Genomic DNA, 15,849 nt, shown 5'->3' on the forward strand with positions numbered 1-15,849 from the left:
TAAAACCTGATTTTTAAAAACTCATTACATAGATAGGTCATTTTTTAAACTGACATATAGTCAGTTACAATGTGTCAATTTCTGGTGTACAGCATAACGTTTCAGTCAGGTATATATTTGTTTTCATATTTTTTTCATTATAGGTTATTACAAGATATTGAATAAGTTCCCTGTGCTATATAGAAGAAATTTGTTTTTAATAGTTATGTCTTTATACTCCATTTCAAATGTTCTGAGCATTATGGTATTATACTCAAGAAAAAAATTGCATTTCCAAACTTGCCCCATCTATTATAGGAAGAACCATGGTACATTATACAAAGAATTTCCTCCCTTGAGCTAGACAAAACTTATACTCCTATTCCCACAGTTTTCTTTAATCAACAGAACTTAGCAATCTATCAAAATGGACTGCTGAATATATACTGCTAAATTAAGAATAAACAGACACTGTGACAGTACATACCGCCTTCAGATACCAATGATCCTGCTAAAATACAATATGCCTAGAAAATAAATATTAAAGTATAAGTTAATATTTCACTAAAGAATTACAATGGTTCATGCATAAAGTCTTAATATTTAAAATGGAAATATAAATTCAAATCCTAGCCAGATAAGGATTTTGATGGGAAAGAGTTCAAACGAGGACAATGAGATAGTTGGTGTCTTCATAAGAGAAAACAAAAATTAAAACTTTGATGGCCATCTCATTTTTTAATACTTGGAAGGGTAATACACACACACACACAGAAGAATGTTATACCATGACCTAAGTTAAATTGATGACATAAAAGAATAATGATTTAATTAGTAAAAAGTTTTGGGGGGCTTCAAAATCAACACTATTTGAAATCTAAGGTTGTGGATACCAGATGCAGTAAGATCCACAACCATATACAGTAACTTCTGGATTTTGTTTGTATGCCCAGTACCAAGAGAATCCTTTCTCAGCCCTGACTCAGAAAAATAAACAGTTATAAACAGTAATCAGTTTTTTTTTGGGGGGGGGGAGGACAACTGCACTTTCCTTATAATCCCAGACACTCTAAAATTAAAGATACCAAGAATAGCTTTAATCCAAGGTGTACAGAAGGAATTAACACATATATTTTAAAATTCTAAATGAAATTCAAATCAAACACCTGTAGAATTTTCAATATTACCTTTTTGGAACTCTAGGCTTCCCTGACAAAGATGTTTAAAATTTTTTAACCCAGTCCAATACTCATAATTCTGTTAAACTTGAGGTTTCCTAAAGCTATGTGATTTGCTTGAGTATACAGAAATGATACCAGAGTAAGAACTAGAATATAAGCTTTTCTATCTTAATTCTAGGCTCCTCCCACTGTAGTCTAAAACTACACCATGAGATGTAGAAGCTGACGGGTGCCACATGACCAATCTGCACTTGTCAAGGGAGCTACAGTCAGAGCAGCCAAGCAGGGTAATCTCCAAGAAGTTCCCATGAGAGAAAAAAAAAGACAGCTTTTAAGTATCTACAAAGGCCAGAGGAAACCCATGCAAGATGATGTGGTGCCAGTAAAGTAGTACTTTTCTGTCCCCTATCTCTACCTTCAACGCTGCCAGAGGCAGCCTAGGGAGTAAGAGAGAATAGAAGCCCTTAGGTGAGAAAATACAGAAGGTAACCATGCTCCCATTCTCCCAACGTAGGCTTCCTAACAGAATGAGGGAAAGGGGAAGCTTTAGTTTTAAATACAATTCTAGCATATGACTATTATAAGAGACTGGATAATTTAATTACTGGTAAGAAATTATTCTTGGGACTAAAAGTGAACAGATGTCTTCTTGTTTTTCAACAGTAACTGCAGAAATTAATGGCATTGCCCAACACTGCAACCAAGGAAGCAGTGTTTAACGATGTGACTACAGAGATACTCTTGCTTAACATCTCACTGAATCATACGGATTTAGAAGTCATGTCCAGTCATGATCTAAAAAACACAACTACAGATATATAACCCTGTATTATAGTCAAGAAGGTATATGTTGGTCCCATTCTTTAATATCAATTTTACAAAGGCATTCTACTGCACTTAATCATTATTTCATACTAATTCAAAACTGATCGGGGGTCGGGGGGTAGATTACCCATAGAAGAGATTCTATTGGTTGAGGATTAAGCAATCCCATGACTCCATGGTACCAAGATAATCCTGCACCCATCATGAAAATACCAACACCACTAATCAGTGAAACAATATAGCGCATATTTGAAAATCCATACCTGAAAAATAAGAAAAGATAATACAGTTTACAAGAAATACCAGATAATTTCCTTTCAAAGTATCTGTTTAACAGGTCAATGAAAAAGTAAAAAAAAAAAAAAAAAACTCCCTACAACATTAAGATGTTATGCCTTTACATTTAAGTAAAATGTAAGTGCCAAACTCAAATCTAATCAGAAAATCAATAGATAATGTGGAAGAACTGCAAGATCTATGAAAATATATAAAAAGAGTGAATATGATCTAATTCAGGTATTTTTTTAAGCCCTCTTCAGTATAATTTGCTTTGAATTACTAGAGTGACTTTACTCTTATGTACCACAAAAGCTGGTAAAACTTATTTTTTAAATGCATCCAGATGTTTAATGAAGAGGGTAACATTTAAATTTCTTTGAAATGCAGCTTCTGATTAAATATTTTGGTCTTATTTTACAGCCAGTCAATCATTTATATTACCTATAATTTGATGCTAGATACTTGTTTCTGGTTTTGTATAGTTTAGCACACAGCAACTAACTACTATTATTAAGACTAAAAGCTTCAGTTCTCTGGGTGTTTTTATAGCACCTTTTTTGTTAAGGCAATTATTTTTTAAAGAATCTCTGGTCAATGTATGCATTATTTTGTATTACTATATGTACAAATAAAATACTGAGCATTAAGAAATGTAGAAATACGACATACTATAAGAGAAAAAGAATCACTCATTAACAAAAATATTTTCTGGGAAATTTACTCCCAAACTCTATGGCACCTTTCCAGCAGATGCAAATTTAGACAAGAGTCCTTAATTAAAATTATTTTCTGAATTCCTTTTGCAAATAATATAATCTAGTCATAGGAAATTCTCAGTTTATAGATGTGACAATGTTCTACCAGTTTGATTTAGAAAAATTTACTTTCTTCTAAAGTCTTCTCCCAAAGTAACACAGGATATGTGTGTATACATATATATATGTTAAAGTAAATTAAGATCTAAATTAAGTGGCATTACTTTCATTTTATGTGTTTTCAAGTTGTAGGTTCTTACTGAAATTTTCAATTATGTAGATCTACAGTGTCCAATATAAGTCACTAGCTACATAAGACTATTTAAACTTATATTAATTAAAATTAAATAAAATTTTAATACAGTTCTTCAAATGCACTAGCCACATTTCAAGTGCTCAATTGCCACATGTAGCTAGTGACTATCATATTGGACAGATATAAAATTTCTATTATTTCTATTATTGTAAAAAATTCTATTGGGAAGCACTAAAGTAGTACCTTAAGAAGAAAATTTTACAACTGAAAATTTTAAAATTTTACTGTTTTTAAATATTTGGTATTTAAAACTAGTCAGAAAAAAATGTTTTTCTTGACGTATTAAAATATTGTAATGATGTATAACTAGCTGATGAAAAAGCTAGTTATCCTCTATATAAGCTTATTGATAGCTGCAGCTAAAGGATATTCAAAATACGCTATTATTTATTAAAATACAGGAGTGTCTGGCTTTCAAGTAGAGAAAGGCATTTATATAAAGCATAGAGGGAGACTCCTTCACAGAAATAAAAGTGTATTTTTTGGCTTAAGAAAAATTTAATTGCTCAAATTTGTATTACTGAGACTTGTTAAAAAAATGCACCTAGAATTACAAAAATTTTACATGGTAGTAGAAGCAATTGAAAAAAATCTTTGTATCAAATAATATGACTCAAAACAATATATTCTAAAACACATACTCATTTTACAAATAAGTAACTTTGAAAAATTAACAGAATACTATTTCCAAATCACATGGGGATTAAAATACATTAAGCATAGATTTAACAAAAATCATCACTAAAATTTTAGACTGAGTGGCCTATTGGTCTAAATGTGGCATACGTATTTCCTTTGACCAAATAAAACAGAATTCTAAGATCAAAATATGTGCGTTGTTACTATCGAATATGAACAGGATAAGATCTCTATGCTACATGTATTTTACAAAGCATAAAAGTAATTTGAACTCCATTTTCAAATTATATCTTGAATTTACTTTGACACAGCAGTGAGTCCTGCATTACAGATACTATATAGTGGAAGAAATGACTAAATCACAAAACTGCAGGTATATAAACTGCAAGAGATTCCTAAAATTCAGCTGCTATTATTTCAATGACTTGCTGCCAAAACAAACAAAAACAAAATAAAGACAATGTCCTTACGGATGAGTAGGATCTGGTGTTTGAACAGACTTACTGATGCCCAATGCCAGTAAGCCCTAAGGAGAAAAAAAGGTAAATAATCATTAGCAAAATGGAGAGTAAAATGAGATAAAGCTAATCCAGAGGGCACAACCTGACAATGACTAAGAAACACGTAACATGGACAGCATTCAATAACCCAACAATTCTAGTTTCCAGTCTTACTAGGGAAATAAAGATGAACCCAAAGGGATTGAAAACAACATTGCTTATAAAGATGAAAAATGTGAAGGCAACCTAAAACTCCTTCAGTGGGGAGAAGCAAAATAAAATGGTGGCATAACCAAACCATAAGTTACCTCTACAACAGTGTAAAAGAATGGAGTTTGGACAGAGCGCTCTGCACTGACATGGTGAAAGCTCCTGGACATACCATTGAATGGATGGGAAAAAACAAGTTTAGAAACAGTACGTACTGTAAGTACAGAAGAACTTCTGTCTTGTAGCTTTTGTATACAACATATAATGTAAAGCAGAGGAAAAGGTCTCAAAGAACTCATATTTAACTATGTCTACACCTCTGAGGAGAGAAGTAGGATTAGGGTGGTCTGTAATATTTGATTTTTGCAGGAAAAATAACTTGTATAGCTGTACAAATAAAAGATAGTAAAAGCTTTAAAGAGCACATATTGTGTATGGACACGATACATTTACACCTCTAGTAAAACTGCAAAACCAGGCACGTGAAGTATACACATCAGTGTATACGTAGCAGTGATTGCCTGGGATGTGGAAGGAGGGAATAAAGGTGGAAGACTAGTTATAACTAAAATTTTATTTCCTCAGGAAAAAAAAAGTCTGAAGTAAATAAGACAAAAATCCAAGTCTTTTTTCTTTTATTGAAGTATAGCTGACTTACAATGTTGTGTTAGTTTCTGGTGTACAGTAAAGTGATTCAGTGATACATACATATATATTCTCTTTCATATTCTTTTTCACTATAGGTTATTAGGAGCTAGTAAGTGTAGCTCCCTGTGCTATACAGCAGGACTTCTGTTGTTTATCTATTTTATATATAGTAGTTTGTATCTGCTAATGTCAAACTCCTAATTTATCCCTCTCCCGCCTTTCCCTTTTGGTAACTATAAGTTTGTTTTCTACATCTTTGAGTCTTTTTCTGTTTTGTAAATAAGTTCACTTGTGTCATTTTGTTATATTCCACATATCAGTGATATCATATGATATTTGTCCTTCTCTGTCTGACTTACTTCAGTAAGTATGACAATCTCCAGGTCCATCCATGTTGCTCTAAATGGCATTACCTCATTCATTTTTATGGTTGAGTAATATTTCATTGTATAAATATACAGTATCTTCTTTATCCAGTCATCTGTCGATGGACTTTTAAGTTGCTTCCATATCTTGGCTATTGTAAATAGTGCTACTAATGAACACTGGGGTACATGTAACTTTTTGAATTAGACTTTTCTCCAGATATATGGAGTAGGATTGCTGGGTCATATATTAATGCTAAAATATCCAAGTCTTTTTTTGGCTGTTTTTTTCTTTTCTTTTTTTTTCTTCTTTTTGTGCAGGTACTTGGGATTGAACCCAGGACCTGTGCATGCTAAGCATGTGCTCTAACATTGAGCTTTATCTCCACCACAAAAAAATGTAAGTCTTTAATCCTGGTTACCACCTTTCTCTCCTTCCTTCCTCCTTTGCCTTCACCTTTTCTTCCTTTCATTTCTATTTATTTGGGTTTTTGACTGTATCTTTGAAGAGTTATCCACTGGAATGTTGCAGTATTAGTATCTTTGCACATAGTATCTTTTCTATTAATTTGATATAAATTTGGAAATCTGAAAAAGATTACCTTATTAGAATTATTTAATAAAAATACAAAGCCTCTGAGTGAATACCCTATGTGATTTTATTCGACTAGGCTGGGGCTTTTCTATTTTTTCAACATGTTATCAAACAATGAAATAGGTAAAAAGCTTCAAGATAACCCAGTTCTTCATGGATGAGATTTCTCTGTGGGTTACCAGACCTTTACTAGAAACATTCTCTCTCTCAAGATTACACCACCTTGAAAATGGCTAAAACAAATACTACTGGCTTTTCAACTTTTGATATCAGAAATCCTACCCTAAAAAAGTAAAATACTACAAGATTTTTCTACTGGATTCCCAAGGAAAAGAGGGTCAAGTCTACCTAAAACACAGGTGATGGCTTTTCAGTAAATTAAACGAAGAGAATGAGAGTAAATTAAGACCATATAATTTTTAAATCTGTATATTAAAATCAAAATTTATTATCAATTCACACAATGTGTGTGTGTTTATAATGTTTACACCATAGTCAATGAGTGTTTAATTATTTTTAAAACTCTTAATATTCAGATTGGCTGTGCAATGAAGTGTGAGGTATCAAGTGTTTTATAAACTGAACACGAGGCATATTTATTTGTTCTTCTTATAAAAGTAAGACATCACAGACTATCACCAATCCTATTCTCCTCCAAGGATTAAAGTCAAAGTTCTATTTTGGAACTTCATATAAATAGAATCATACAATAACTACTCTTTTGTATCTGCCTTCTTTTATTCAACATACTGTTGGAAATGTATAAATGCTGCTAATTAGGTAAGTATTTCCTTTCTTTTTATTGCTAGATAATATTCCACTGTATGAGAGTACCATAATTTGTTTATCCCTATGTTGATAGCCATCTGGACTGATTCTAGTTTTTGTCCATTATAGAGCTTTTATGGTGCTACAAACATTCTTATACAAGTCTTTGTAGACATTTGTTCCCATTTCTCTTGGGTAAATATTTAGCAGTGGAATTACTGAGTCAAATAGTAGGCACATGTTTACAAGAAACTGACAAGTGTGGGACTTTGTTCTGGCAGGTAATTAAGTTACTTATAAATCAGTGTGATCCTTTAGAGCTTTGTTAGGGAGGTTCTAGAATAGCCTTTACAACAAGGATAATTTAGCCCTACTACTAGGATCTGAGCCTTCTACTGGCCTGGGTAAATCAATCGGGACTCCATCTTAGTCAGAAATTGAATAATCCAAGCCCTGTGTGAACTCTAGGAATTACTCAGCTTAATGCTGTCTGCTGATTCTTTGCCCAGTCTCATGGAACTTTACCCTACATGTGTGTAAGTTAATGTTCAGCAAAGATTCAACTCAAGGAAAATCCTGTGAAGACTTCTGCAGCTTTTTGTCTGCAGAGCTCCCTCCTCTGTGGAACTCTGCCTTGTAACTTCTAGACACTTTGGACTCAAACTAATTTCTGTTTTCTCAACTCAGTGATGGGTCTCCCATGCTGCTCCACTATCCCAAATGTGCCTCCAAGCAAAAAAATAAGAGAGATCATAGAGATCACCTCATCTGTTACCCTTCTTCAAGGATCATGGTCTTGCACTGCTATCATCCAATGTTTGAAAACACTGTTTAATATATTTTTTGTAGTTTTTCAGCTGTTTACAGCAAAGGACCAAGTCCAGTTCCCATTAGTACATCATGGCCTGGAAGCATAAGTTCTACAGATAATATTTTGCAACTTGATTTTTCACTCAAATAATGGTTATTATTCCAGATCAGTATGTAGCTATTTACCACATGCTTTTATTGCTTTAAATTAGTAAGAAAGTAAGTAAAATTTAGTAAGAAAGAAGCTCTTACCCCTTACCTGATTACAAGTATCAGATAAAGAGTGTATAGCTTCTGAGAACATACTTGCTGAACCTGTATAAATCCAGGCAAGAAATTTGAAGAAGCAGTTTAATCCATTGCTAGAAGAGAAAGAGAAAATAATTTAGCACAAGTTTATATAAAAATTTCCAACAAAAGCTTATTTATATACTAGATTCTATTCAAAGTAGCCTCCAAGACTTACTATGTTTTAGGCAGTTAAGAGGACACATATGAAGAACACAGTGTATCATTAAATACTCAAATGGAGAGGCATGATATGTGCAAGCAAATTACCTAAGCACATTTTGAGAACTGATGAGAAAAGGTGTTCTACATTTGGACAAACTGAAATTAGAAAGGAAATTATGTGCTTTAGATAGATAGGTAAAGAGGATCGACACTTGATATTGTTCAGTAGATCAGTGTCAGAGGCAAGATGTTAGTGAAGGTCAGTTTATTAAGTAGGCAGATGCCAGAGGTGAAGACAAATCTAGACCAAGTAGTCTGTGTCATACTAGGGGACCATACATGCTAAAATAAACATGGTTAGCTCCAAGGAAGCCAGCTGTGCTCAGATTCCAACAGTAAAAACTGGTACATTTATCTCGGGCACTATACTATAGTCACTTACCATGTTTTATTATTACTCTATTATATAAATATTAGCAAATATTAACATCCTCAATTTATAAATGAGGAAACTGTACATCCCCTCCCAGCTACCCTTTTCCCCTCTCCTCCACTTCAGGTAAGTTCTTGAAAAAAATTGTATCGCTCTTGCTGTCTCAGTTTTCCTTACTTTGCACTCAGTTTTCAATCACTAAACAGTGGATTCTGCCTCCAACATGTGATTAGACTGTTCTTATCAATACCGCCAACTGTTTCTTGCTATTAAATTTATGAAAACATTTAAGTATTTTCCTTAATCTTATAGAAGCATTTGCCACTATTTTCTTTAAACACTGTCTTCCTTGGTTTCCATGATACTCTTGATTTTCTTCTGACCTTTCTCTTTACTCTTCTGCAGGTTCTTTTTCCTCCATCCATTTGTTAAACATTAGTATTCTTCAGGGTTTTTCCCCAAGAGCTTTTTCTTCCTCATACACTATACACACATTCTCAAGGTGATCTTTATTCCTAGGGCTTTAAAATTATCATCTATATACTAATAACTCTCAACTCTATGTCTCTAATCCAGATCCCCCTCCTGAGCTTCAGACCAAAATGTATTAACAATAATTATTAAGTACATATTATGTTTCAGGTGCTACTATGCTAAGCAGTATATACAGAACACATAAATTCCTCCAATAAAGAAAGCTTTAATTGCTAATTCTGCTTTATTGACAAAAAGAATTAATCCTGTTGACCAGCTCCACCTGGGTGCCCTATAAATAACTCACACTCAAAAAGGAACTCATTATTTCCTTTGCTCCCACCCTGCCCTCTCCTTCCAGTTTCCTTCTCTCAGTGATGGTGCAATATCTATACAATTGTCCAAACCAGTAACTTGGGCATTCAATGTCCATACCTCCCAAATATTTTTTTAACCTAACCATGTCTCTCCACCCCAACTACCACTATCTTTTCTGTATTACTATAAATGATTTCTTCTAGTCTAGTGCCCCTCCAATCCTTGAAGATAAAAGTATGTATTGTATCTTTTCTCCATATCCTTGCCAACATTTGTTATTTGTGTTCTTTTTGATGATGGCCATTCTGACAGGTGTGAGATGGTGTCTCATTGTGATTTTGATTTGCATTGCCTTGATTTTGGTGATGTTAAGCAGCTTTTCATTTTCCTGTTGGCCATCTGCATTTCCTCTTGTGGAAAAATGTCTGTTCAGTTCTTCTGCCCATATTTTAAGTGGGTGGTTTATTTGCTTTTTAACTGAAGTACAGTTGATTTAAAATGTTGTATTAGTTTCTGGTATACAGCGTGGATGGACTTAGAGGGCATTATGCTAAGTGAAATAAGTCAGACAGAGGAAGACAAATACTGTAAGATATCACCTACATGTGGAATCTAAAACAATACGACAATTAGTGGATATAACAGAACAGAAACAGACTCACAGATGTAGAGAAGGAACTAGTGGTTACCAGTGGGGAGAGGGAAGATGGAGGGGCAAGATGGAGGTGGAGGATTAAGAGGTACAAACTACCAGGTATAAAATAAGCTACAAGGATGGATTGTACAGCATGGGGAATATCCAATGTTTTATAATAACTATAAATGGAGTATAACCTTTAAAAATTGTGACTCACTGTACTGTATACCTGTAACATACAATATTGTTTAAAAATATGATTTTAAAATATACTGTAAAATAAATTTTAAAAATGATATTGTAAAATAAATACATAAAGTTGAAAAAAGAATTATGTATTATACCTTTGTATTTCCAGACTCTATCAAAATTCCTGACACATGTAATATATATATTTTAGAAATAAAAGAACAAACTAATGTATTAGGGAATTAATGCTCTTAAACATCCTAAAACAGATTACTCAGTAAAATAGATAAAAGGTAAGCAAAACAACAGGAATTAAGAAGACAGACGAATACTTCAATAAAAAAAAAATATATATATATATGTAGAAAAAAACCCAACCCCCCAAAACAAGTTCATGCTCTATAGCACAGGGAACTATATTTGATACCTTGTAGTAACTTATGGTGAAGAAGAGTATGAAAACAAATATGTATGTTCACATATGACTCAAGTATTTTGCTGTACACCACAGATTGACACAACATTGTAAACTGACTATACTTCAATTAAAAATTATATATATATATATATATATATATATATACACACACAAAAAAGAAGATGACAGAGGAAGGACAGACATAGAAAATAAACATGGTTATGGGGAGGGGGAGAGAGGGAAGGGAGAGAAAAATTGGGAGTTTGGGATTTGCAGATGCTAACTGCTATATATAAAACAGATATACAAGGTCCTACTGTACAGCACAGAGCATTACATTCAATATCTTGTAATAGCCTATAATGAAAAAGAATATGAAAAGAAATACATATATAAATATATAAATGAATTACTATGCTGTACACCAGAAGTTAACACAACATTGTAAACCAACCGTACTTCAATTTTAAAAAAAGAAGACAGAAGGAAAAAGAAAGAGGCAAAGGCATCAATTATGTTCTACCAAGGTAAGTGAGAGAAAAATAAGAGTGCAAATACTCTTCAGTTGTTATAATGCAAGTTGGTTTAGTCACTCTAAAAAATAACCTTGGCCAATTCAATTTTTTAAGAAAGACTTCTATAAACACTAATAGAAATGAAAGATAGTTTTTCAGATAGCAATTATTCTTAGATCTTAACAACATAAAAATGTGGGACCCATGGCCCGAGCATGATTATCTATGTGGACTCTTCCCTCATCACTTTACTAATAATACTTATTCAACTTTTATAATACTCAATACTTATACTAACAAAGATTTATTCAACTTCTTCCTAAAACAATAAAAACTTCCAATTTTTTAACTAGATACCAAGTAATAAATTTATACATTCAGGGATACACACATTAAAAGTAATGTATTTCTATTTTAAAAGGTTTATTTTTCAGTACTTACATGCAAATGGCAACCATCACTACTTTTCCAGGCCCCTTAAAAAAAACTGATGTCGTTCTAGAACGTGGCTATAAAAAACAAACACAAAAATTCTTCAACATTTCCCAGAGAAACATTATGATGCTTATAAGTGACTCTGACACACCAGAAAATATCTCCTTTATCAATGCCTCTAAACAACTAGGTTTCCTTATTTTTCCTCTAGAGTTTCCTCTTTAAAATGTAGAAAGATGGAAATTAAAAGTTCATCTGTGTCCTTTTCCAGAACCCTAATTATTTATTTCCTTGTAATTAATTTCCTGTTTACTTCCATTAAAAAAATGAGCTGGGTACATAAAAACCAGAAATAAAGTGATAAAAATGTACTGAAATGAAATCAATATACTCAAAAATCTTCCCATTTCTTGAGCAGCATTTTAACTTTTAAACAAGGAACAGCCAAAACCAACAAGTTTGTAACTCATGACTGCTCTCTATAGACCAAAGACCTCAAGTGATAACAAAACAGACCAAAATAGGAAATCAAACAAGTAGAGAAACATATTCAGAAAATATTTTTCTTGAGTTAAATGTTCTTTTGCTATTTCTTGAATTTATACTGTCTGTATTTCTTCTGCTCTTTCCTCTCCCTGGAATGCTATCATCTTCTATTGCAACCTGTCTAAGTTTTATTCATCTTCTTCCGTATCTGGCCAAAGTCACTTTTCTATGTAAAGCCTTCCTTGGTCCCCCACAGAGAATAAATACTCACTCTGCTACAGATTTATTGTTGCACTTTACTTTTCTATTTAAAGCATCTCATATATTCTGCCTTATGTTATTTAGTCAAGAAGTATTTACTGTGCAACTACTATATGCCTGGCACAGTTCTAGATGCTGGGGCATGACAGTAAACAAAACAGAGTCCCTGCCTTCATAGATCTCACTGCCTAATGTAGGAAGATAGAACAAATCTGTAATATCAGGTAGTTATAAATATAATAAAGAAACTAAAATAGAGAAACGAGAGAATATTGTATGTGGGAAGGTGTGTGGTGGACAGGGTTATTTTAACTAGAATAGTTAGCAAAAGAAGCTCAGTGATGAGAAGGAGGCAACCATGAAAAAATCTGGAAGAAGAATGTTTCAGGCGCAGTATGCAGCACATTCAAAGATTCAGGGATAGAAACAAGTTTGGTGTGTAGAAAGGACAAAAGTAAAGCTGATGTGGCAAATGTACAGACAGTAGGGAAAATGGTAGGAGCTGAGGCCAGAGGAAGAGACAGGGACCGTATCCCAAATGGACTTTGTAGACTATGGTAAGGAGTGTGAATCTTAGTCTAATGGCAAAAAAAAAAAGCCACTGGATGATTTTAAACAGATGCTTGACATAGTCTAATTTATGTTCTTAAAAGATACGGTTTATGATGTAGAAAATAAATCATGGAGGAAAAAGTAAAGGTAAGAGAGATCAATTAGAAGGGTAAAAGATGGTGCTGGTTTAGACTAAAGTTTCAATAAGGGACATGGTGAGAAGCAGTCATACTTGGTGCCTATTTTGGAGAAAATTCCAGTGAGACTTGCTAATAGATTTAAATATAAAAGGGCCTATAGTGAATCTCCAATATTTAAAGTTTAGATCAAAAAGCAGGGTCTTCTGCAAAGGAGACAGAGGAGGAGGCAGAACTAATGAAGAAGAAAACCAGGAGAAAGACTGTCTTGGGCTTCTACAGAATAATGCGTTCCAAGAAAAAGGAATACTTGCTACTGGTCGTGGGCACTTGTACACTCATCCTTACTTCTCTGATTTCCATGAAAAAGGAATTTTCCCCCGATACTTTCAGCTTCTTGCACATAACCCTCCCCTCATCCCCAATGGCACCCCCGGAGGCTGACTAAATTTGGTGAGGTAGCTAAACTGGTAAATTGGGGAGACAATGCTGGGCATGCTTAGCTCCCCTTTTTACTCTGAGATTTGGTACACGTTCCCTTCTGTTCTTCCATGACTGTGTATCTAGGCAAGAGGGGTAGAGCTGGCTACAATTTATGGGGTAATCTAAATAAGAAGAGTCTTTAAGATCTAATGCACTGGCTTGCAACTTTGAGAAACAGCTAAGGAAAACAGGGTGAAATTTTAGGTTAATGGGGCCAAGCCATGTAAGAGTTTGTTCTTAATATGACACCACAGCTAATGGCAGTTTTATCTCCTGGCAGGCTACCATGACCTTGAATGGGTAGAAATAGTTCTCATCAAAGGTGCAGGTCCTGTAGGGCAGGCTACTGCAGCTTAAACTTGAATTCGACAGATGAATGTTGGCCTGGTATTGCTAAGAAAGCTGAGCTGGGTTTCTGTTTCGGGCATTAGGGACGCAAAACGCTTTTCTTTTCTCTTCTTCTTCTTCTTCTTCTTCTTCTTTTCCCTCATTTTAAGTGTTTTGCAGTCAAGTCTGCAGGCCAGGATTTAAAGAGCACCTCCTAAGTTCCCTGTGGACAGCAGAGCAGAAGAGGGAGCTGCAAGCTTTAGTGTTAGATTTATAAACTATAAACTCTGACCAAGGCTCCAGATTCCTGAGTCCTGCTGTTTACTGATAAACAAAAAACAGTGTGTATGTGTTTTACTACAAAGAGACTATGTCGTATCCTTTGAGCAGAGGAAAAAACTCAATCAAATTATTATAGGAACAGTAGAAAATGAATACAAATAAATGAAAACATGCTGCTTAAGGTGGAAGATGAGAAAGATTTCTTTAGAAGAAAGTTCTGAAAACTTATGGAATAAATAAGACAGATAGGGAAGGGAAATGAGATCTTTAAACCAGAATAGAATATTATAATAAGGAAAAAGAGATTCACTGAACTCAAATTGCTCTGATAAAGGCCGCAGAAAAGGTGAAATAGTGACAAGGACCAAGGAAATCTAGCAGCAAGAGAAGGAAAATCCAGAAAAGCAAAGCCACCCACAAATTCCACAATAAATGCAACTGGAGAACTGCTCTTTAAAGATCAGAATGGCCAAAATGACCATTACTGAAATTAGATGAAAGGTATATCAAATATTTATTTTTTCCAGTTTTGTATATGTTTGGAAATTCTCACAAGTAAGTTTTTTAAATATTGGGGGGAAAACCCAGAAAATGTGGATAGATTTCAGAAAGGACTACCAGGAAAATTAGCAGAAAATACTCAACGTATTACTGGTCATTTCAAGGTGACAATATCATTCCCACTGGAGATGAAGGTACTTCTAATGCTCTGAAGGACTATCCCCCAAAATTCACACAATTAGGATTGTAAGGGAAAGCACAAGAAAGTAGAAACATATTAAAGGGGAAATGTATTAAAGGGACAATGAGAAATAAGATATCAATTAGAAATTGTTCTGATGAGAGAATGCTTCTGGCAAACGCAGAACATAGTGAGTTCATATATTTCACTATTGGAGTTCCAACAAGGCAAAGAAAAATGTAACAGGAAAAAAAGTATCTGGGTCAGAAAGAAAAAAAAAGAAGTAAAAGTAAAGAAGGTATTTTTATTTCAGCCAACAGAACTAGCCCCATACATTTTAGAGAAGGAAAGCAACCATCTGTAGTGGGAAAGTGAGTGTTCCTAATAGGAATACAGGAACAGCAGGATTTTAAATACTAAAGTCTATTGTATTACTACCAAAAAAAAAAAAAAAGAGTATAAAACAAAGAAATCTTACTCAAAACCTATAATATTTAAAGGCTGATGAGTGACACAGATTTCAGAAGTCAACAGCTACTACTCCAAAACCTGGTGAGGATCATCCTTCATGTTCACATGGAGTTATAAGGCTAGCAATAAATCTTCCCAGGAGGCAGGTGTCAGGCCTAAATTATTTCATAGCAAGAGGTAGTGGCAGTGCGCTGTCAAGGCACAGAAATTAAAATGCTGGCTCACAAGACACACAGAGAGTCCAGGACAACACTTGGGTACCAGAAACATAGGGCTCAAAGGGGAAATGGAAGTTAAGAGTTTTGAATATAATGAATGGGAAAGAAAAGCATATCAAATAAAACAGGACTACAGTTATCATCATTGCTAATTTCTACATTTTGCAAGAAGGAAGCAATGACTCAAATTTAACTTAGAAGAAGAGAC

The 15,849-nt window shown here is 33.9% G+C and overlaps 1 protein-coding gene across 2 annotated transcripts in view; it reads right to left on the reverse strand.

Moving 5' to 3' along the window:
* The window catches only part of SLC30A9 (solute carrier family 30 member 9), a 61,446-nt gene that overhangs the window by 17,646 nt on the left and 27,951 nt on the right, over window positions 1–15,849 (reverse strand). For both annotated transcript variants that reach the window (XR_012061927.1, XM_006209777.3), the window contains exons 8-12: window positions 11,749–11,816; window positions 8,130–8,232; window positions 4,445–4,500; window positions 2,113–2,248; window positions 467–506 (exon numbers count right to left, since the gene is read on the reverse strand). Coding sequence is in view for 1 of the 2 variants with exons in the window: in XM_006209777.3 (XP_006209839.1) it covers window positions 467–506; window positions 2,113–2,248; window positions 4,445–4,500; window positions 8,130–8,232; window positions 11,749–11,816 (403 nt within the window). In the remaining variant the exon portion in view is untranslated. The remainder of the gene's footprint in view (window positions 1–466; window positions 507–2,112; window positions 2,249–4,444; window positions 4,501–8,129; window positions 8,233–11,748; window positions 11,817–15,849) is intronic.

The sequence above is a fragment of the Vicugna pacos genome, chromosome 2 (genome assembly GCF_048564905.1).
Source record: "Vicugna pacos chromosome 2, VicPac4, whole genome shotgun sequence".
NCBI classification, from domain to species: Eukaryota; Metazoa; Chordata; class Mammalia; order Artiodactyla; family Camelidae; genus Vicugna; species Vicugna pacos.